The sequence below is a fragment of the Rhinopithecus roxellana genome, chromosome 3 (assembly GCF_007565055.1).
Source record: "Rhinopithecus roxellana isolate Shanxi Qingling chromosome 3, ASM756505v1, whole genome shotgun sequence".
Taxonomy (NCBI): Eukaryota; Metazoa; Chordata; class Mammalia; order Primates; family Cercopithecidae; genus Rhinopithecus; species Rhinopithecus roxellana.
This window is the reverse complement of record NC_044551.1, coordinates 96577467-96599195: the sequence shown is the minus strand read 5'-3', so window position 1 is coordinate 96599195 and position 21729 is coordinate 96577467. Positions and strand designations below refer to the sequence as shown.

At 40.8% G+C, this 21729-nt stretch overlaps 1 protein-coding gene across 2 annotated transcripts in view; it reads right to left on the bottom strand.

Moving 5' to 3' along the window:
* Positions 1 to 1514: 1514 nt before the first annotated feature.
* OTULINL (OTU deubiquitinase with linear linkage specificity like) overlaps positions 1515 to 21729 on the bottom strand; it is a 34716-nt gene continuing 14501 nt past the window's right edge. Inside the window, exons 2-9 of one of the 2 annotated variants that reach the window (XR_749182.2) lie at positions 15987 to 16146; positions 15868 to 15899; positions 15673 to 15764; positions 14781 to 14930; positions 9718 to 9846; positions 8146 to 8415; positions 7047 to 7348; positions 1515 to 2976 (exon numbers count right to left, since the gene is read on the bottom strand). Coding sequence is in view for 1 of the 2 variants with exons in the window: in XM_010374088.2 (XP_010372390.1) it covers positions 7175 to 7348; positions 8146 to 8415; positions 9718 to 9846; positions 14781 to 14930; positions 15673 to 15764; positions 15868 to 15899; positions 15987 to 16146 (1007 nt within the window). In the remaining variant the exon portion in view is untranslated. Of the gene's footprint in view, positions 2977 to 4763; positions 7349 to 8145; positions 8416 to 9717; positions 9847 to 14780; positions 14931 to 15672; positions 15765 to 15867; positions 15900 to 15986; positions 16147 to 21729 lie in introns of those variants that run through there. The other variant, XM_010374088.2, reaches the window with a different exon arrangement.

Below are 21729 nucleotides of genomic sequence, written 5' to 3'. Positions count from 1 at the left end.
TCGGCTAATTTTTTGTATTTTTAGTAGAGATGAGGTTTCACCATGTTGGCCAGGCTGGTTTCGAACGCCTCACCTCAAGTGATCTGCCCGCCTCGGCCTCCCAAAGTGCTGGGATTACAAGTGTGAGCCACTATGCCCAGGCCCCAGGACATCTCAAGGTTCTCCATTCTTAAGATCTGTGATCCCACTAAATAACATTCTTTCACAGGCATATCAGTTCAGCAACCTGTTTCTAGGTGAACTTGATGGCCCTGGTTAATTTTAACCTCACTAGGGATACACTGTTAGCAAAACTTGGTTTGACTTCTGTCCATTCTACAGGCCACCCTGACTTGATGATATGTCAGCATATGCTTCTGTCCTCTGACTACATCTAAAAACTTGCTCTCTTCAAGTCCTGGATCAATAAAAAGAAATTTCCGGAGATCATAATCACAGTTAGATTCTTTGCCTCTTTGAGAAATAACAGCTGAGCTTGGCTCTCATTATCAACTTGCAATTTGGAATTCCTCTGACATTTATATGAGCACTGTTCTAGTCATAACGACATGAGACCCACATCCGTTCCCATAAGGAACTTGAAATCCAGTACAGAAATAAAATGTGATGCTTTTTCTTAAGCACAAAGAACTGTGAACTGAAGCAGGTTCTTGCCGATTTTTTCTGAGGGACTGGAGAAACCCATGAATGTCTTCTCAAGACAGTATCTTCTTCCTGCAATGTGCATCTCTGTAGTGGAACTATCTGGCTGATCCAGGGACCTCCTGTCAATATAGCCCTTTATGCAAATCAGGAAAAGGCATCCCCACTGGCGCAGGGCTTGGCCAGTAGACTGAGCCTTATTGGTAGAAAAAGACAATCCTTCCTTTGGGGCAGTTGATACCTCAAGCCCTCCATGGCTTGGAGAGAAGATCTCAGCTTCAGTCACCTCCTCAGTCAAGGACCACTATGCAAGATGCGTATGCACAAGCCCATATGGTGGCCCTAGCTGGAACAGTAACAGCAAAAACCCCAAAGCACTGCCCTCCTACTCTGGGCAAAATCTCAGCCACCAAATAACAGAATCTGTTGAATCTTGCCTGAAACTCATATTTTAGTGCTACTAAAGTGTGGAAGTCTTTATTACCACACTGCAAGATTAAGTACAGAAACTGAAAGTGTTTAGAAACTTCTGTAACAATCTGATCTTGGTATCATATTTTTATTGTATTTATGAAAGTACCAATCTGCAAAGGATTAGAATTTTTAAAACTCGCCTTTACCTTTACCATGGATAGTTTAAAAAGCACTGTTTTACAATGATGTTTCAAAAGGAAAAAGCTATTTTATTGCCTGCTCTACTAAAAATACAAAAAACTAGCCGGGCGACCTGGCGGGCGCCTGTAGTCCCAGCTACTCGGGAGGCTGAGGCAGGAGAATGGCGTGAACCCGGGAGGCGGAGCTTGCAGTGAGCTGAGATCTGGCCACTGCACTCCAGCCTGGGCGACAGAGCAAGACTCCGTCTCAAAAAAAAAAAAAAAAAAAAGAGGATCTGTGGTGTGTCCTTCGGTATAGTACAAAGAACACATTGTTTCAATTTGCTTATAAAGACATACAGGAGGAACGGTCCCAAATGCAACTACTAATCTAACGCAAGCAGATTGGAGCACTTCATTCTTACCCTGTGAAATACACGCCAAATGAAAAAATTAATTTTACTTACTTAACCATTTGCTGATAGATGAGTTAACCACAGATCAAAAACACTCTGGGTTTTCCTTTTAATACTGAGTTTTTCTTTTAAATGCTGAGTTTTCCTTTTAATGTTTATGGCTAAAGGTAGCTTTTCATAAGAGATGTAAACATTTGTCTGTCCTACTTACCCACAATGATACTAAAATGTTACAACAAACACCGTTTTTACCAGGCGTCCCATCTCTGCCCCTTTTCATTTAAGGGAGTCACAGATGTGCCTACTAGGAATCACATTACACTGAAACTTCCACCACACCCAAGCAGCTTTTCTGGTCCCCTCTCCACCACACCCAAGCAGCTTTTCTGGTCCTCTCCTTCGTCGTCAGTCTGTACCAGCTGCTTCTCCTCACCTTGCCCTGGGGTTTTCCATGAATCTCTTGGTCCAGCAGAAAAGCCGGCACCCAAAGGAAGTCCGGATACATACCGGGCAGTGAATGAAGCCATGACCTGACATGGACTTGAAGCAGTTCCCAGGTTGTTTCCCAGAGTCTGTCTTTGGAGATGGCAGCGATGATAAGAAATGGGGCCAGGAGTGTCTCAGCCATTTGTGTTTGGCCCAGTAAGTTTGTTGACAAATGACAAGGCACAATGGGGTAAAGTCACAAACCATCCTTAAAGCATTCCAGTGTCAATGATTGGTGCCTCATGCATCTTTTCAAACTTGTGAACAAGCAAAACAAAATCATGATTGCTGACACCTTCATGTTTCTGTTTTAAATTTATACTCATGTGGAAATGGGTTTTACAACCCACCTAGACTATGATGAAAATACTTAAAACATGTACTTCTTTATTCAAGGATATTCTCTTGACTAAACTTCCCAAGAATCATTACAAATAAGTGAGTGACCCTCACTGGTCTGGTGGCAGCAAAATGCTTAACAATCTAAGACCTGATGGTACTGACTATAAGGACCAATACGTCAATTAAATACAGAAATTGGATTTTTTTAAACAGAACAAGACACCAGCTAGGATGGTAACTTTAGCATTCTACAGCAGTCTGCTCACACAGCCCTCCTCCATGCTGGCTCTTGGGTCACACTGTTCCCACATGGAGCTCGAGTCTCCTCCAACACATTCCATGAGCTTCAAGTGCAGAGACATGATGTACACTTCAGGCTGTTCTACAGAGCACTCCAGTCCATGGGTGGCTGAATACGTGAGTGTTTTTCTGTCCACTTTTAAACCATGTTGATATTAAGCATAAATATAATCCGAATAAGCTTTCATTTTCTTGGCCTAAAGGAATATGATGGGATTAAAACAAAAATGAATTAAGCAAAGATCCACTGTTCTGAACAAATAGCACAGAAGTGATTGAACAATTTGGACCCACTAAATTTTGTGTCTAGCTATAAAATGGACATTGTGATAAAAATAGGATTTGAAGGAAAATGAATAGCTAATTTGTCAAATAATTAAAACTTTTAAAAAGTGCATGGCTATAGGCAAAAGTATACCTACATATAGTCAATAACTTAATTAAATAATGTTCAACTATGACAAGCCACCCTATAGACAGTTAAAGTTTCAGATCCATGAAAATACATATATATATATATATATTTTTTTTTTTCTTTGTTTTACACAGTAACTGGTCTTATTAAGCAGTGTGAAAAACAGTCTTGCAAACAGAATCATACAGCTTTAGGAATTTGCTATTTAAGAGAAAATTATTGCTAATTCTGGAATTAGTCATCCCTTTATTCATGCTTGTATATATTTTCACATATTGGGTTAGTCATCAGTTTAAAACAGTTACATACTTTGATATAGAATTCCAACATTTCCAGAGCATTCAGAAAAGTTAGATATTTTTTTCCCATCCTCAAGACCAGCTTGGACAGAATTAAAATTGTCTTTCTTTGGTCTCACTAAAATAGGAGAAACTCATCTGATTGAGAACAACAAATATTTCCATCCAATACCCACTTGCAGAAAAGTCCTGGGAAAAGTCATGTTAATGCCCCCTGATCCCGGCTGCTCTTCTCTCTTGGAAGTTAAGCCCATCCTCCACCAGCTTAGTCTGGAGGTCTCCTGTCCCCTAGACTAAGTTCCCTGGGGACTTTCACCTGACTCTCCCTTGGGTGGAAATGACTTTGGTTCAAGACCATGAAGACACTCAAGAAATTCAAGTCACCAGGGTGGTTCTGAATTAATAGTTTCTTGGGGACTTTTCAATGATAATATTCTAAGTTGCGTCCAGAAGCCACCCACAGTTATAGTTTTACTTGGGAGATAAAACACGATTTTCCTGATCCATTTGGTCACCTAACTCCTTCTTAGGTTGTACTTCTCCATTGAGGATCTTTTAAGCCCAGAGGAAATACTCAGATTAGAAGGGTATGATGAAAAGACAGCATGAAAAGGAAAAGGAATCCAGGTACCAGATAGGGAATTAAAGTTGCCTGCTTTGAAAAGATGTCAGCCTTGGAGATTTAAAAAAGTTCTGAGAGTGGATGGTGGTGAGGGTTGCACAATAATGTGTATATGCTTAATGTCACTGTTACTTAAAAATTGTTAAGGCCAGGCGCAGTGGCTCATGCCTATAATCCCAGCACTTTGGGACGCTGAGGTGGGCGGATCGCCCAACAGGAGCTCGAGACCAGCCTGGCTAATATGGTGAAACCCCGTTTCTACTAAAAATACAAAAAATTAGTCAAGCGTAGTGGTGGGCACCTGTAATCCCAGCTACTTGGGAGGCTGAGGCAGGAGAATCGCTTGAACCTAGGAGGTGGAGGCTGCAGTGAGCCGAGATTGTCCCATTGCACTCCAGCCTGGGCAAAAAGAGCAAAACTCCATCTCAAAAAAATAAAAATTGTTAAAATATAAATTATATGTTATGCATATTTTACCACAGTAAAAGTCATCCTTGTACTAATATTCATACAGCCCCTCAGTATGGACACGTAAGGCCAAAATTTAAGACAGAAACGTATCCTAAAATCAAAAAACGACAAGGGCATTATGTTTGCGTTTTTGCTACAGTTCTCTCACCATTTGAAACATATAAGGTTAGAAAGACATTTAAATGTTGGCATCACACAGGAAGCTCACCTCAAATTTATTGTTGACATTTAAAAGTGGTGCTAATTTATATGTAGCTCCTTCTGGCTACTTAATTTGTTATATTCATTATACAATTGAATAAAAACAAACAAAACAAAACAACACCTCATATCTCCTCCCTAAGAACCTGTTTTGATATCTTCCCAAAATACAGCAACTATCAAATGTCCTCTGACTTTTTACTTTCACTGGATTGAAATCTTTTTCACAACTTGGTTCTCTAAAGAATTCTTGCTCCCTGCACCACAGCACAACATGATGGGCTGACTGAGGTCACAGAGCTACAGGCTGCCAATCCTGGTGAAAAAATTTTTCCTTTCAGTCCTGGATTGATGTGGAAATAATTACATTGGTAAGGAGATCCAATGTGAGTGGTAATACACAAATGCCAGGTAGGCTCCTGGACAGCTCAAGTGGAGCCAAAACTTCGGAGCAACAATTCTATAAGTATCAGCCACAGTAGCCCATGACAGGCTGTCACCAGAAAGGGTAGCGTTCATGCTTTCTTGGTTACAGTAACACATCAGGGGGAAATCTTCTAACACTGTCAGTTAAATGACAGGGGTTATGCAAAACCATAGATGTTTCCAAACAGGCAGTGACTGTAGAGGTCAATGAAGAACTCTTGTTTGTGTGGTTGAGCACATTAATCTTCAACCAGAAAACAAAGTGACAGTGGGAACAAGCTACCATCAGACATGATTCATGTAGTACACACAACGGATCATCCCCATTGCAAAAGAATATGAATGCTAACTTCAGACATGACAGCATTTAACACACTCCCTTTTAATTTATGGCACAAATAATATGAACATCTGGGAAAATGTTAGTGCTAAATATCTCGTGAAGTAAGTCATTCTTAGAAAGGGATTTGTGACTTTGAAGTAAAATGTAATTAGCAAGATTTTAAAAATTATTCTTATGTACTGAAACTCAAAACAGACTAGCAAAGTACCTCCAAGATAAAAATTACCAAATTAAACTAGAAAAGTATTTCCAAAACAAAGATGACCAAAAACTAGCCTGAGAACACTAGTTTTCTGTTGCTATAACATGTTACAAACTTAGTGGCTTAAACACAAATCTATTATCTTATAGTTCTGCAGATTAGAGGTCCAACACAGGTTTCACTGGGCTAAAATCAAGGTGTTGGCAGGGCTGTGTTCCTTCTGGAGGCTATGGGGAAGTTTCTGTTTCCTTTCCAGTCTCAATTCTACAGGCTGCCTGCACTCCCTGGCTTATGGACCCTTCCTCCATCTTCGAAGCCAGCAATGGTACATCTTTCTCTAACTGTTCTTCCATATTTCACATTTCTGACTCTGACACTCTTCCAATTCCCTCTTTCACTTTTAAGGACCATTCTGATTACACTGGGCCCACCTGGAGAACCCAGAAAAATCTCCCTATTTCAAAATGCATCAGTGGATTAGCATCTCAGTTACACCTGCAACCTTAATTCTCCTTTCCCATTGAACCCATTTAGCCCTTCACAGGCTCTGAGGACTCAGACACAGACATCTTTGGGGAGCACATCTTTGGGGAGCATGGGGCATTATTCTGCCTACCATAATGAGATTCCACACATTAAATACACATTAAATGTACCACAGTTTAATATTTTTGTGATAGTTCAGTAACTGTCATTTGCTTTAATCTACAGAATTTTTAAAATCTAAATGAAACTATTAAGCTCGCCAGATAAAATAGTAACAAAAAAATGTAAAGAAATATAAAACAAACTGTACAGCATTACAAAGTAGTGGTTATTTCTCTGTATGTCTATGTGTATATATGTATATACAAAACTATACATAGATACATGTATGTATATAAACATACATATGTATATATACACACATACACTTAATCAAATGGTTATCAAAAATTAAAATGTAACAAAGATTCCTGGGACATTCATGCTTATAAAATAAGGCCATGTTTCTAAAAATCCCCCAAATCAGTCCAAGATAAGATTTTTAATGAAGAACATAAAGGTTAAAGAAATTCTTTCTCTCCAGGTTAGCTGTTTTTCCCTACTTGTTTTCTTCTTGCTTTTTGCTGCTGTTGTCCATATTAAACTTCTTTGTGCTCTTAAAGGCTTGCCATCATGTGAAGTGGCCACGCCCCTTATGGACAAAGTCAAGCCACCAACACCCAAATATATCAGTGCAGCTGCTTCAGAGGAAATCACTGAAAAATAAAGGAAAACCATCCATGCATGGCTGTATCCAGTGTACCTGTAATCCTGGAGAAAAGGTCCTAATTCCTTCCATGCTGAAATGCTAGCTTTGGTTTCAGAGAGATACTTTACTTGCAACTGTGACCACTGTCACTGGTGAGCACTGCTGTTCGGCCCCCAGCGGACTTAAAAGACTGGAATGTGGTAGTGACGGTCGTTCTCAGTCAGCAGGGAGATCTCCGGCCAGTCCCTGAGAGGCTCCTCTGGGTAGCAGACTTCAAAGTCTCTGGAGTTAAACTTGAACAGTCTGAACACTTTTATCTTTACTTCAAGGGAGTATCCAAGTATAAACATATCAATCTGTGGATGAGATGAAAGACAGGTCACAGATACACACTTGCAAATTCCTGCCTCCCAACACGGTGGGGGGAAGTGTTCCTCTGCAGTTTATGAAATCATCTGCTTGTTGACAGACCTGCCCATACACCACTGAGTGGGCACAGAGTTCAGAACAAACGCTCATTGTGTGGAAGGAAGGGGAATGAGCATAGGAACAACTCTGTAGACTAGCATGTAAAAATCACAGGAAAAAGTTACTTGAAAAAAAATTAGTGAAAAAATAAAAGAACACTCACGATAAAAACTACATTATTTTCCAATCAGTTATATATCATTTTATATCCATTGTTTAAAAATGTCAGATAATTTTGTTCACCTCTAGGAAAGGAAAACAAAAAAGAAACTCTTTTCTAGAGGGATAAAAGCATTTTCTGGCTTTAGAAAGTTTCAATTAATTTCTATTTATCTGCAATAGGTAACCAAATGCTTTCCCAAAACGATCTCATTTTCCAACTGGACTTTTTCCTGGTGAATGTCTATGTGAGAACCTGTTAGCATCTGGGAAGCAGTGTGAGCGGTCAGAAAGGCCCCCAGAATTGGTGCTCTCTGGCCATAGGTCTGAGGAAACACAAAGCAGCCAGCAGAGAGAAATGAATGTATTAGTCTTCTTTTCCTCATATGAGGGGTGATAATATCAATCAACCACCTCTCTGCAGTTGCTTATATCACCACTGAAAAGTCAACCCCAGACACCGCTGTGTTCAAATAGTGCCACAGCATCCTTAATCAAATACCAGCAGTTCTTCCTCCCCGGTTACCTGCTCTAGTCCACACGTGTCACCTACAGAATTCAGGTGATTCATCATGAAGCTCAAAGGATCAGAGGATGTCTCCCTGGAAAACAGGAGTCTAAAAAGACTGGGAATGACCTTTTTAGTCTTCATTTGTTCATAAACTTCAGTGACTTGATACAACATGATGAACTTTAAAGCTTCATAAAGTTTATATTCCAGAATGGCATCCGAAAAAAGGGTGTTGCACATACTTCCTCTTTTGTGATAATCTCTAATTCCATTAAATTCAGTCCACTAAAAACATAGATGTAAAAGTGAAATTCAGAAGGATAAAGGTGAAGACATACACCATTCCAAAACTTTTAACGTATTTATAAAATAAACCAAAGATTAACCGAAAAAAGTGGAACTTTAACTCTTCACTTTGTATCTTTTGGCACTGTTTGATCTTTTTTAACCATAAAAGTATACTGCAATAGACTGAACATGTCTCCCCCAACTTCCTATGTTGAAACCCTAATCCCAAGGTGATGGTATTAGAGGGTGTGTCCTTTGGGAGGTGATTAGGTCCCGACGGTGGAGCCCTCATGAATGGACTTGGTACTCTTATAAGAAGAGGCCAGAGAGCTAGTTATTTCTCCTTCCACTATGTGAAGACACACCAAGAAGACAGCTGTCTATAAAACAGGAAGAGGGCTCTCACCAAAAACCCCACCGTGCTGCCACCCTGATCTCTGACTTCCAATCTCCAGAACTGTGAAAAATCAATGTTTATGGTTTAAGCCACCCAATTTGTGATATTTTGTTATAGAAGCCTAAGCTGACCATAAAACGTTTACAATAAGAAATTAGTTCAGATAAAATATTTTTTTCAAAAAGTATCACCTACTAGGTAAAAATACAAAGCAAGTTAGTTTTCCAAAACTGCCTACCTAGGATGGATGGGTTATACAAAGGATATTCCAGCGAATAGTGCTAGCGTGCTTTAACATTCACTGTGTATTCTGTGCAGTTTAAAACACTCTGTGTATTAAGTCATTGAATCCTCACAATAATGGTACAGGATACACACTATTGATGTTTCTCTTTAATACATAAGAAAACTATGGACCAGAAAGGTTATTTCCCAAGGTAACCCAGCTAGTGGTAGGCTCAGGATTCATTTCGATCATTCAAAATCTGTGTCATTATTGAAAGACAGGAAGAAGTCTTAGTCAAATTATTACATCTGTGCCATTACCACGTTATGAATGGGGTGCATTCCAGAAGAGCATTTCTGAGCACCTTGCCTGGAACTTATACCACATTTTTCTAGGGAAACAAGGGTACATGACTGGTAAGGTTTGCAGGCCAGCCCACAGAAGCCCCCGACCCTATAGGGCCTAATTATCATGTAGAACAGTGTTGTTCTCGTTCACTTCTTGAAAGAGAAGGAAGAATAAGGAGGGAAATCATCAGTTACTAGAAGCATTTCTGCTTGCACTTCTTACTTTCCTAACACAAAACAACGTCCCTGACATCAGAAAAAACTGGCTCTACCTAGGATATGTGCTTTTATTCCTAGTCTTTTTGTTTATTCCCCCCGCAAACACTCACCTGTGTTTTCAGTAATTCCACACATTTCCGTAATTTTCCGAACACATTCGAACCTGTATACTTCTCAGGACCAAAACTGTATTGCTGAATCCAATTACAACCTTGTGAAAACAGCAGTTTTTCAGGAAGCTTGAAAAGGAAGTAGATGCCAACTATGATTAGCATATGAACATTTATTACACACAGTTTGGTGTATAACACAGCACACAACCTTATCTTTTTTTTTTTTTTGAGATGGAATCTCACTCTGTTGCCCAGGTTGAAGTGCAGTGGCGTGATCTTGGCTCACTGCAACCTCCACCTCCCAGGTTCAAGCAATTCTCCTGCCTCAGCCTCCTGAGTAGCTAGGACTATAGGCATGAGCCACCATACCCAGCTAATTTTTTGCATTTTTAGTAGAGACGGGGTTGCACCATGTTGATCAGGCTGGTCTCGAACTCCTGACCTCAAGCTATCTGCCCGCTTTGGCCTCCCAAAGTGCTGGGATTACAGGTGTGAGCCATAGCACCTGGCCTAATCTTCTCTCATTTAGCAATCTTTATTTTAAAAGACTACAGCAATGGTAAGTATATTGCCTTCTTTTAGATTTGTGCCTTAGGTTATTTTTACATCATATTCTTACAGTTTCACAAGGGATGAAAACATAGAATTGTGTTCATAGAAACAATCTTTTTTGATGAAATATTTACCAAACTTACTATATGTAGCCCTTTAGAAATTATTTTTAACCAAATGATGTTAGGGCAGTATATTACATCAGGGAACAGGTGGATTTTAGAATGATGCACTCTATGGTTCAAACCTGGCTGTCACTCACCAGCTGAGAGATTACTTAACCAGCATGCATTATTTAACTTTTTAGCCTCATCCTCCATTGCAACATACCAATAATACTGTGCATTTTATAGGACTCTTGTTAGGATTAAATAAGATTATGGTGAATGTAAGAATCTAATCCATCATAAGTATCCAATACATTTTCCCACCCTACTCAGTTTGTTGGGCCTGGGAATCTCTGCTGTTGTTGGTTTGTTTTGTTTTCTTTTTTAAAGACAAGGTCTCACTTAATATGGTTTGACTGTGTCCCCACCCAAATCTCATCTTGAATTCCCATGTGTTATGGGAGGGACCTGGCGGGAGGTAATTGAATCATGGGGGCAAGTCTTTCTCCTGTGCTGGTCTCATGATAGTAAGTCTCACAAGATCTCACGGTTTTAAAAAGAGGAGTTCCCATGCACAAGCTCTCTCTTTTTGCCTGCCACCATCCACATAAAATGTGACTTGCCCCTTTGACTTCTGCCATGATTGTGAGGCTTCCCCAGACACGTGGAACTGTCCCTAAGTCCAATTAAACCTCTTTCTTTTATAAATTGTTCAGTCTCAGGTATGTCTTTATCAGCTGCGTGAAAACAGACTAATACAGTAAACTGGTACCAGGACTGGGGTGCTGCCGAAAAGATACCCGAAAATGTGAAAGTAACTTTGGAATTGGATAATAAGCAGAGGTTGGAACAACTTGGAGTGCTCAGAAGAGGACAGGAAAATGTAGAAAAGTCTGGAACTCCCCAGAGACTTGTTGAATGGCTTTGACCAAAATGCCATTTTGGTCAGATAATAATATGGATAATGAAATCCAGACTGAGGTAATCTCAGGTGGAGAAGAGGAACTTGGAAACTGGAGGAAAGATGCCTCTTGTTCTGTTTTAGTGAAGGGACTGGTGGCATTTTGCCCCTGCCCTAGAGATTTATGGAACTCTGAACTTGAGAGAGATGATTTAGAGTATCTGGTAGAAGAAATTTCTAAGCAGCAAAGCATTCAGGAGTGACTTGGATGCTGTTAAAGGCATTCAGTTTTGAAAGAGAAACAGAGCATAAAATTTCGGAAAATTTGCAGCCTGACAATGCGATAGGAAAGAAAATCTCATTTTCTGAGGAGATATTCAAGCTGTCTGCAGATATCTGCATAAGTAATGAGGAGCCAAATGTTAATCACCAAGAAAATGAGTAAAATGTCTCCAGAACATGTCAGAAACCTTTACGGCAACCACCGCCCCGCTACCATTACAGGCCCAGAGACCTAGGAGGGAAAAACAGTTCCATGGGCCAGGCCCAGGGTCCCTCTGCCGTGTACAGTCTGGGGACTTGGTGCCCTGCATCCCAGCCACTCCAGCCATGACTAAAAGGGGCCAAGTAAGGTATAGCAAGGGCCATGTCTTCAGAGGGTGCAAGCACCAAGCCTTGGCAACTTCCACGTGGTGTTGGGCCTGTGGGTACACAGAAGTCAAGAATTGAGGGTTGGGAACCTCCATCCAGGTTTCAGAGGATGTATAGAAATGCCTTGATGTCCAGGCAGAAGTTTGCTGCAGGGGCAGGGCACTCACAGAGAACCTCTGCTAGGGCAGTGTGAAAGGGAAATGTGGGGTGGGAGCCCCCACACAGAGTCCCCACTGGGGTGCTGCCTAGTAGAACTGTGAGAAGAGGACCACCGTCCCCCAGACCCCGGAATGATAGATCCACCAAAACCTTGCAGTGTGCACCTGGAAAAGCCACAGGCACTTGACACCAGCCCGTGAAAGCAGCCAGGAGGGAGGATGTACCCTGCAAAGCCACAGAGGTGGAGCTGCCCAAGACCATGGGAACCCACCTCTTGCATTGGTGTGACCTGGATATGAGACATGGAATCAAAGGAGATCATTTTGGAGCTTTAAAATTTGACTGCCCCGCTGGATTTTGGACTTGCATGGCCTGTAGTCCCTTTGTTTTGGCCAATTTCTCCCATTTGGAATGGCTGTATTTACCTAGTATTCCCACTGTATCTAGAAAGTAACTAAACTGCTTTTGATTACAGGCTCATAGGTGGAGGGGACTTGCCTTGTTTTGGATGAGACTTTGGACTGTGAAATTTTGAGTTAACGCTGAAATGAGTTAAGACTTTGGGGACTGCTGGGAAGGCATGATTGGTTTTGAAACGTGAAGACGTGAGATTTGGGAGGGGCCAGAGGTGGAATAATATGGTTTGGCTGTGTCCCCACCCAAATTTCATCTTGATTGTCTTTATCAGCAGCATGAAAACAGACTAATACACACTCTATCACCCAGGCTGGAGTACAGTGGTGCAATCATAGCTCAGTATAACCTCAAACTCCTAAAGTCAAGCAATTCTCCCATCATAGTCTCCCAAGTAATATGACCATAGGGATGTACCACCATGTCATGCTAGACTTTTTAATTTTTTGACCATATGGAGTCTCGCTCTGTTGTCCACGCTGGTCTTAAACTACTGGGCTCCAGAGATACTCCCAACTTGGCCTCCCAAAGTGCTGGGATTACAGGCATAAGTCACAGCACCTGGCGTCTATTATATCTTTATATTTTTATCCTCAGCAATTAGCAACCGGGCTAGCACATTGCATATATTTGACAAGCATTTGCTAGATGAAATGGAACTAACAGAAACAAGTTTAAATAAAAGATATTAAGAAAACTGAACACACACACACACACTTTATATTTCTTTGCTCCTCTATCCTTAAATGTAGTTCCTATATTAGACATACTGCATTTAAAATAAAAACTCAGGTTACTTATCAAGAATGTACTGCTTTACATTGTTAAGAATATCAGAAAATAAGCCACAGACTGGAGAAAATATCTATAAATCATATATCCAATAAAGCACTGTATTCAGAATATATAAAGAACTCTCAAAACTCAGTAATAAAAAAAAATTAAAAATGGGCAAAAGATTTGAATAGACATTTCTCCAAGAAGATAATAAGGATGACAAATAACCACATGAAAAATGCTCAACATCATTAGTCATTGGGGAAGACACACCAAAAGCACAATGATAGCAATTTACACCTATTAGAATGGCTAAAAAACAAAAACCTGACATCAAGTGCTGGTGAGAATGTGGAACAACTGAAACACTGCTTATACATTGTTGGTGGGAATGCAAAATGGGTGGGCCACTTTGGAAAGCAGCTTAGCAGTTTTTTATGAAGTTAAACATGCATCCCGCATACAAGCAGGCGGTCTCACTCCTAGGTATTTACTCCCTCAATATGAAACCTATTTTTCATACAAAATCCTGTATGAGACTATTTATAACTGCTTTATTTATAGTTGCTCCCAACTGAAAACAATCCAGATGTCCTTCAACTGGTGAATGGATAAACTGTAGTACATTCATGTAAAGGAATACCACTCAACAATAAAAAAGGATGAACTACAAATTCATGGACACATTCATGGATGAATTGGAAATGCATTATGCTAAGTGAAAGAATCCAGATTCAAAAAGCTACATACTGAATGATTCCATTTATATGACATTCTGGAAAAGGCAAAACTATAGGGACAGAAAATAGATCAGTGGTTTCCAGGGGCTCGGGTAGGAGGAGGATGGACTACCAAAGTATACAAGAGAATCTTTGGGGTGGTCACAAACTATGCATTTATTAAAACTCACATTAACTGTTGAGTAAAAAAGTGAATTTTGCTTGATCACCTTACTTATAAAAGAAGATGCCCCTTAAGAAAAGATGGTGGCATTAAAAACAAACACAGAGAATGACTATCTTCTGAGATGGTTTATTTGCAACTGACATGAGAGACAGAGGACTGGATTAAATGGCCTCTTAAAATTCCTCTGGCCAGACACGATGGCTCACACCTATAATCCCAAGCACTCTGGGAGGCGGAAGTGGGCAGATGGCTTGAGCCCAGAAGTTCAAGACCAACCTGGGCAACATGACAAAACCTTGTCTCTACAAAAAAATACAAAAATTAGAAAGGCATGGTGGCATGCACCTGGGGTCCCAGCTACTTAGGAGGCTGAGATGGAGGAATCACTTGAGCCCAGGAGGTCAAGGCTGCACTGAGCCATGATCACCCCACTGCACTCAAGCCTGGGTGACAGTGAGACCTTGTCTCAAAAAAAAAAAAAAATCCTTTCAATCTCATGGTCGTCTGAGTACAAAGTCCCCAAAGACTAGGAACCCCTGAGTTGCAGTTATTATCAATATGACATTTCCCACATTTCCAGCAGGAAGACATACCTTAACAATGTCCTTTTCTTTCATCCATGATGGAAAAGAGATGCCCTGGCTGAATATCTGAAATAACACTGATCTGAGAGCATCATAGTTATCTCTCTTTACTTGTCGAACACATTTAATATGATGCCGCCAAAATAGCTCCTCATAAGCCTAATAGCATAAAAAGAGAAAGTTGTTTATTAATTCCATTGGACAAGAAAATAAAGAAAGTGAATTCACTGCATTATCAGTGAGGTGTTCCTCCCAACTAAAGCGGACAACAGAAACAACGATAAATTATGAATATGACCGCATGTACTTTTAAAGTGACTCTCATTTGTACAGGTGTATTTTAGATGATAAATCCTGGAAGCAGAGCTGGGGAAGGTCACCTTGGGCAGATAATGGATGCGACCTAAGCACAGTGAAAAATTCTGTATACTTTTAGGACCACGCTAAATATTTCTATGTACTCCCTCCACCCTTTTTTGCTTTTGCTAGTGGCAAGATTGGGCAGCACTGCTGGGGATATTTATGAAGATTGGTCCAATGAAAATTCTAAAAATCCTCAAAATATTTTACATCAGGGTGCCTGATCTTTTCAAAGACAGTCCCCACTGCACATGCGGATGTTTAATAGGCCTGGCCAGGAGGGTGCTGAAATGACACAAGGCCTGAGTTTCCTGGAATTACAGATCTCATCAACCTGAGTCTTTGAGGGCACGAGCTCCAGGAAAAGCCCAAAGCCAAGGTCTAGCAGCCATTTGGCTTTTGAGTTAGAGCCACAGTTGTTACTTGATTCACATTTTGGTACTGATGGATCTCTGGATTTAGTAAAGCAGAAGGGAATGTTTGTTTCCTGATTTTGACAGACAAATTCTATTTCTCCCATACCCTCTAAAAACAGACACACCTTCCTCATCAGTTTGGTACGGGGTGTCTCTCCTTTCCATTCTCTTGCACAATAACTGAGTAAATCAACCTCTGCCTCCACACTGAGGTTCCCTGGACCAAATAAAAAATAAAAAGCTGTTAATTTTCCCTTTCTTCTCCCTTCTTGAACCCTCTCTGCACCTTAAAAATAAAGAAATATATGAATGAAAATTACTTTTGAATTTTCTCTGCAGATATCCAATCCACCTGAAAGATAAAGAGAACAATAATATCAGAATTCTGCTTTGAATAGTAAGGATATATTTGAAATTTAAGGATGATACAGTGACCTACCATTTCAGCTTGTGCCCTGAATATAAATGTAGCCTCCTGAAGTAGCAGACGGCAGCCACCAGAAATGAAACTGCCAACATCACAAAGCCTTTTGCCATTCTCCAGACAGTGTCTAAGGCTTGGCTTGTAGCTAGCGTCCAGGAGTGAACTTGGTCACTTCCTATGAAAATTACAAAAAAAAAAAAAAAAAAAAAAAAGGGCACATCACAATTACACAAGTTTGCTTTAAGAGAAAAAAAATGCAGAGATTGCATAATTTTACCCGCAAAGTATCTATCACTGATTTACGTAAATATTTTTTAAAGTATTTAAAAATTGAATCCAAAAATTAAAGAAATGCCTGATTCTCCCACAATCAGCATCATATATAAAAACATCTTTGTTCCACAAAATTAAGAATAAACATAAAGAGTATGATGGGCTTCAGAATCTCTCAGACTTGAACTCAAAACCTGCCTCTACTACTTTATTTAGATGTGTGACTATGGCAACATAACTCCTCTTTTGAATTTTCTTGGCTGTACAATGAGTGTGAAAACACTGACTCTGCTAGGGAAAGGTGAAACAAAATTTTTAAGCACTAGCACAATGGCTGCCACACACTTGGTTCTTGCTGAATGTCTGAACTGAATCCCATGCACAATTACAGGGATTCAATTCGGACCCAAGTACACTGCAGGCAGTCAAACCAGGTGACGTCTAGAGATGCCTCCAGAGTTGCCTCTGTATTAGTCCGTTCTCATGCTGCTAATAAAGATGTACCCGAGACTGGGTAATTTATAAAGGAAAGAAGTTTAATTGACTCACAGTTTAGCATGGCTGAGGAGGTCTCAGGAAACTTACAAACATGGTGGAAGGGGAAGCAAACACCTCCTTCTTCACATGGCAGCAGGAAGGAGAAGTGCCAAGCAAAAAGGGGGGAAAGCCCCTTATAAAACCCATCAGATCTCGTGAGAACTCACTATCATGAGAACAGCATGAGGGTAACCACTCCCATGATTCAATTACCTCCCACTGGGTCCCTCCCATGACACTTGGGGATTACAGGAACTATAATTCAAGATGAGATTTGGGGAGAAACAGAGCCAAACCATATCAGCCTCCAATATCCACTTCTGCCCGTTTATATGTTTGAACCATTACAGGCCATAACATATGGCATTACTTAAGCAGCACAGAGCAAGTAACTCAGACAGCAGGCACATAGGTATCATTTCCAGAAAGCAGACCACTTAAAAGGAGTCATGAGATCTATTTAGTGATGCTGCATAAGATACACACCGTCATTCCCGATTTGACAAGAGAAAAAACAGGCCTAGAGAGCTGAAACAGTGCACTTGTGATATTTTGCTACGTTCAGTAGATTCCTAATTATACTATGTTTGAGCACATAAAATGCTGAAGTACAAATGAGAAAGAGGACTTTGAATAACGACCAAACCTCTGGGGTTCACTGCAAAATAATTTCCTCCACAGTACATAATTTAGTAAAATTCCAGTGCTTAACTATAGTAAAAGACTCATCAATGTAGAATCTAAAATTTTGGCATATTTTATCATCTGTATATTTGATGTGATATTTACACTTATAAAGAAATAATTTGCCAGCAAATAAAGAAAAAAAACACTAGCATAGCAAATTTTTTTTTTTTTTTTTTGAAATGTAGTTGCACTCTTCTTGCCAAGGCTGGAGTGCAGTGATGTGATCTCGGCTCACCACAACCTCCGCCTCCCGGGTTCAAGTGATTCTCCTATCAGCCTCCGGGTAGCTAGGATTACAGGCATGCGCCACCATGCCCAGCTAATTTTGTATTTTTAGTAGAGACAGAGTTTCTCCATGTTGGTCAGGCTGGTCTCCAGCTCCTGACTGCAGGCGATCCGCCCACCTCAGCCTCCCAAAGTGTTGGGATTATAGGCGTGAGCCACCGCGCCCGGCCAACACTAGCAAATTTTTTTTTTTTTTTTTGAGACGGAGTCTTGTTCTGTTGCCCAGGCTGGAGTGCAGTGGCGTGATCTCAGCTCAGCTCACTGCAAGCTCCGCCTCCCGGGTTCACGCCATTCTCCTGCCTCAGCCTCCTGAGTAGCTGGGACTACAGGCATCTGCCACCACGCCCGGCTAATTTTTTTTGTATTTTCAGTAGAGACAGGGTTTCACTGTTAGCCAGGATGGTCTCAATTTCCTGACCTCGTGATCCACCCGCCTCAGCCTTCCAAAGTACTGGAATTACAGGCGTGAGCCACCACACCCGGCCAACACTAGCAAATTTTAAAGACATATTTACAATTACTTAAAAGGATATTTTCAAAAGCAAGTGCTTATCTTTTCAGAACAGTTAATTAGCTATTCAAATCATTATATATTTATTCCCACCTAGACATTTAGTAAAATGTTTTATGAAAGCTTAAAAATGTAATGCTGTATTGCCTTTACATCTATAATTTAGATTTCTATTAATTTAGCTTGATTTTTCAACTTTAAAAATTCTGACACATGCAAATATTTTTAGTGACGCTTTAAATTCATGGAAGAACTAGAATTTTACCCACGTGATACATACTTTCTTTTATTGTAGGTACAAACATTTTTTGGAAAAATGGACTATAACGTGATTTTAGTTTTTTTCTCATTATAAAAGGTGGACATCTTTTCATATCAGTACACATAAATCCACATTATTCTTTTTAATGATGAATAAGCATTGGGGAGTTATACATGATATAAATGATGAATTGATGGGTGCTGACGAGTTGATGTGTGCAGCACACCAACATGGCATAAGTATACATAGGTAACAAACCTGCACATTATGCACATGTACCCTAGAACTTAAAGTATAATAATAAAAAAAAAATGATGAATAATATTTCACTATAAACTGTCCTACATGTAAGCATTGCTTTTTTTTGAGACAAGGTCTTGTGCTGTTGCCCAGGATGGAGCATGGAGCACAGTGGCATGATCACAGCTCACTGCAACCTCAAACTCTTAGATTCAAGCCATCCTTCTGCCTCAGCCTAACACTGCCTTGTTGATAAACACCTGGATCATTCCCCATTTCTCACTTTTACAAGCAATGCTGCGGCAAATATGCTTTTCTAACAGTCCTTGTGGTAGCTTTTTTAAAAGGATAATTTCAAGAAAATAAAATTCTAGGTCACAGGGTGTGCACATTTTCAATTTTGATAGACACTGCCACAGACTCTCATCACATATATGAGAGCACCTATTTCCCTAAACCCCAGTACTGGTGTGATTTCTCACTTTAGGCTCCATTTATGAGGAAAGTTCTCCTGAACGTAATGGCTGTTCACATCTCTTCTTCTCTGAAGGCCTTCTGAAAGCATCTGCCTATTTCCTACAGGGCGGTGCTCACTTGTGGGTGGACGTGAAGGGCTTGCAGTCACTGAAGTGGGGATGGCTGCTGCCCACTCCAGGGACACACGCTCTCATCTGTCGCAGCCTCCATCTAACCTGCTGCAGTTACAACCCAGGAACCTACTACTTGGCAGTTACCAACCAACCCCTGTGGAATTTGAGGTGAGACCCTGAAGCTGGGCCATCTCTCCTGAGCACAGGGCCTCTCCTGCAGCTCCCAGCCCTCCATGGGGACCCGCTACAGACCGAGAGGCTCTCCCCACTCACACATACTCTTCCTAGCACATGCCCTTATCCTCAAATCTCAACCCCACCTACAATCCAAGAGATTGTGATATGATCAACCTGTCAGGAAAAAAAAACCTAGAACACACACCTGCACTCCTGGTCTCCCTCTACCCAATGTGTCCACATTGTTTTGTCAAGTAACTCCAGCCAAGAAGGGCCACGGAGCCTATTCATGGAGGGGCTGGTGTGGGTACCAGAGAACCATCTGGAGGTGGATGGGAGGGTACTCTGCAAGACTTGTAAGTCACATGGAAGCAGGCCATGGCCATACAGCCATGTATAGGATCCATACGAGCTGTTCACTGATAACATTAGAAATGGGGCTTCTGCATCAAAGGATAAGAAATACAGTGTTTTAGTAGGAAAGAGTATGACTTCACCAACAGCTACAATTGCTACAATTTAAGCTTTTATTATGTGCCAGCCCCTATGTTAAGTGTTTTACAGGAATTAATTCATTTACTCCTGTGACCATGCCATGGAGCAGGCAGTAAGAAGGCTCTAGAGTCTAACAACATGGTCCCCATGCTGGCCCTGCACAGGGCAAGTGACTTCCCCTCCCTAAGCCTCAGTTTCTGAATCTACGAATGAAGACAGCACATAGCAGAGCCTGGTGCACAGTGAGTGCTCAGTGCATAGTCACTCTTACTATCATCACCACATCACAACACAGGAGGCACAGCAGGATCCACCTCCCAGGGCTGCTGTGAGACTGAAAGGAAATGTTGGGAAAGCACTTTGCACAACACCTGACACACATCATAAGTACCCAATAAACACGAATCCTTGTTTTTATTGTTATTACTCTAGTAACCCTTATTTTGCAGAGAAAACTTTGAGGGGGAAAAGATTAAATAATTGCCCAATGGGACTCAGCCAGTAAGTAGAAGAGCCAGAATTCAAAAACAGGAGCAATGTGATATGCTACGGTATGAATGTGTCTTCAATGAGTCCCACATGTTGGTTTTATGTGTTGGAAACTTCATCACAAAATTCATATGATGATTGGAGGTGGGGCCTTTGGGAAGTAATTAGGATTAGATAAGGCCATCAGCATGGGGCCCCCATGACAGAACTGGTGGCTGACCTGCGTGCTAATACCTTCTCATCATATTACAATGCAGCCCTCCACCGTATTACAATGCAGCAAGAAGGCCCTCACCAGATCTGGTGCCTGCCAAGCTCTTGGACTCCCCAGTCTACAGAACTGCAGGAAATAAACTTATTTTCCTTATAAATCACCCAGTCTGTGGTATTCTGTTATAACAACAGAAAACGAACAAAGACATGATGCCAGAAGTTGCCTCCTTTACCACTTGGCTGTCCTGCCTCTGAATTAGGGATCTGAGGAAATCTTCAAATTAATATTGCTATAGCAAGTAAATTAAGACTCTTTAAAATGAAAATTTAAAAAAATTTCTCCTTCCTGGGCTAATAACTGAATTACAACTAAAAAATGATACAGAGGAAAACACCGTAATGAGACATCTTGCAAAATAGTGTCATAATGACAGTTCTGATGACCTCCAGCATCAAATCTCATTTCCTCAAATACAACTGAGATAAAATTGTGGACATGAGAAGGTTCACAGGGGTCCCCATTCCACCACCCTGCCAAGGAGAATTCTGCAGTCCCTGGCCCAGCTTTCTCGCCTCTTCCCCGGAGAGGGATGCCTGTAGAAGGTTTGGTGATTGGGACTCAGAGAAACAGGAAGGGAGAAAAGGTTTCACCTCCACAAATTCAGTCATTCTACATTTAAAAAAGAGAACAAAAAGGAGTGTGTTGGGAGAGGAGCAAGTTTTGGCAAGAAGAATCTCCAGAAAGTCCACAAGGGGACTTCTAGGACAGTAGGAGTCTCAGGTCCACAGTGAAGTGTCACAAGTCCACAAGGAAGTTGCAAGGGAAAGTGGAAAAGGACAGTGTTGCCAGAAATTATGGATTTGATCCTCTTTAATGCCTGTGAAGAGATACAAAAACATGAAATTTCTTTTCAATGTTTTTGAACTGAACCACTTGGGTGGTGGCTGAAATGAGACCATATATACAGCACAATGCATATCTGTTACATTGCAAAGTGT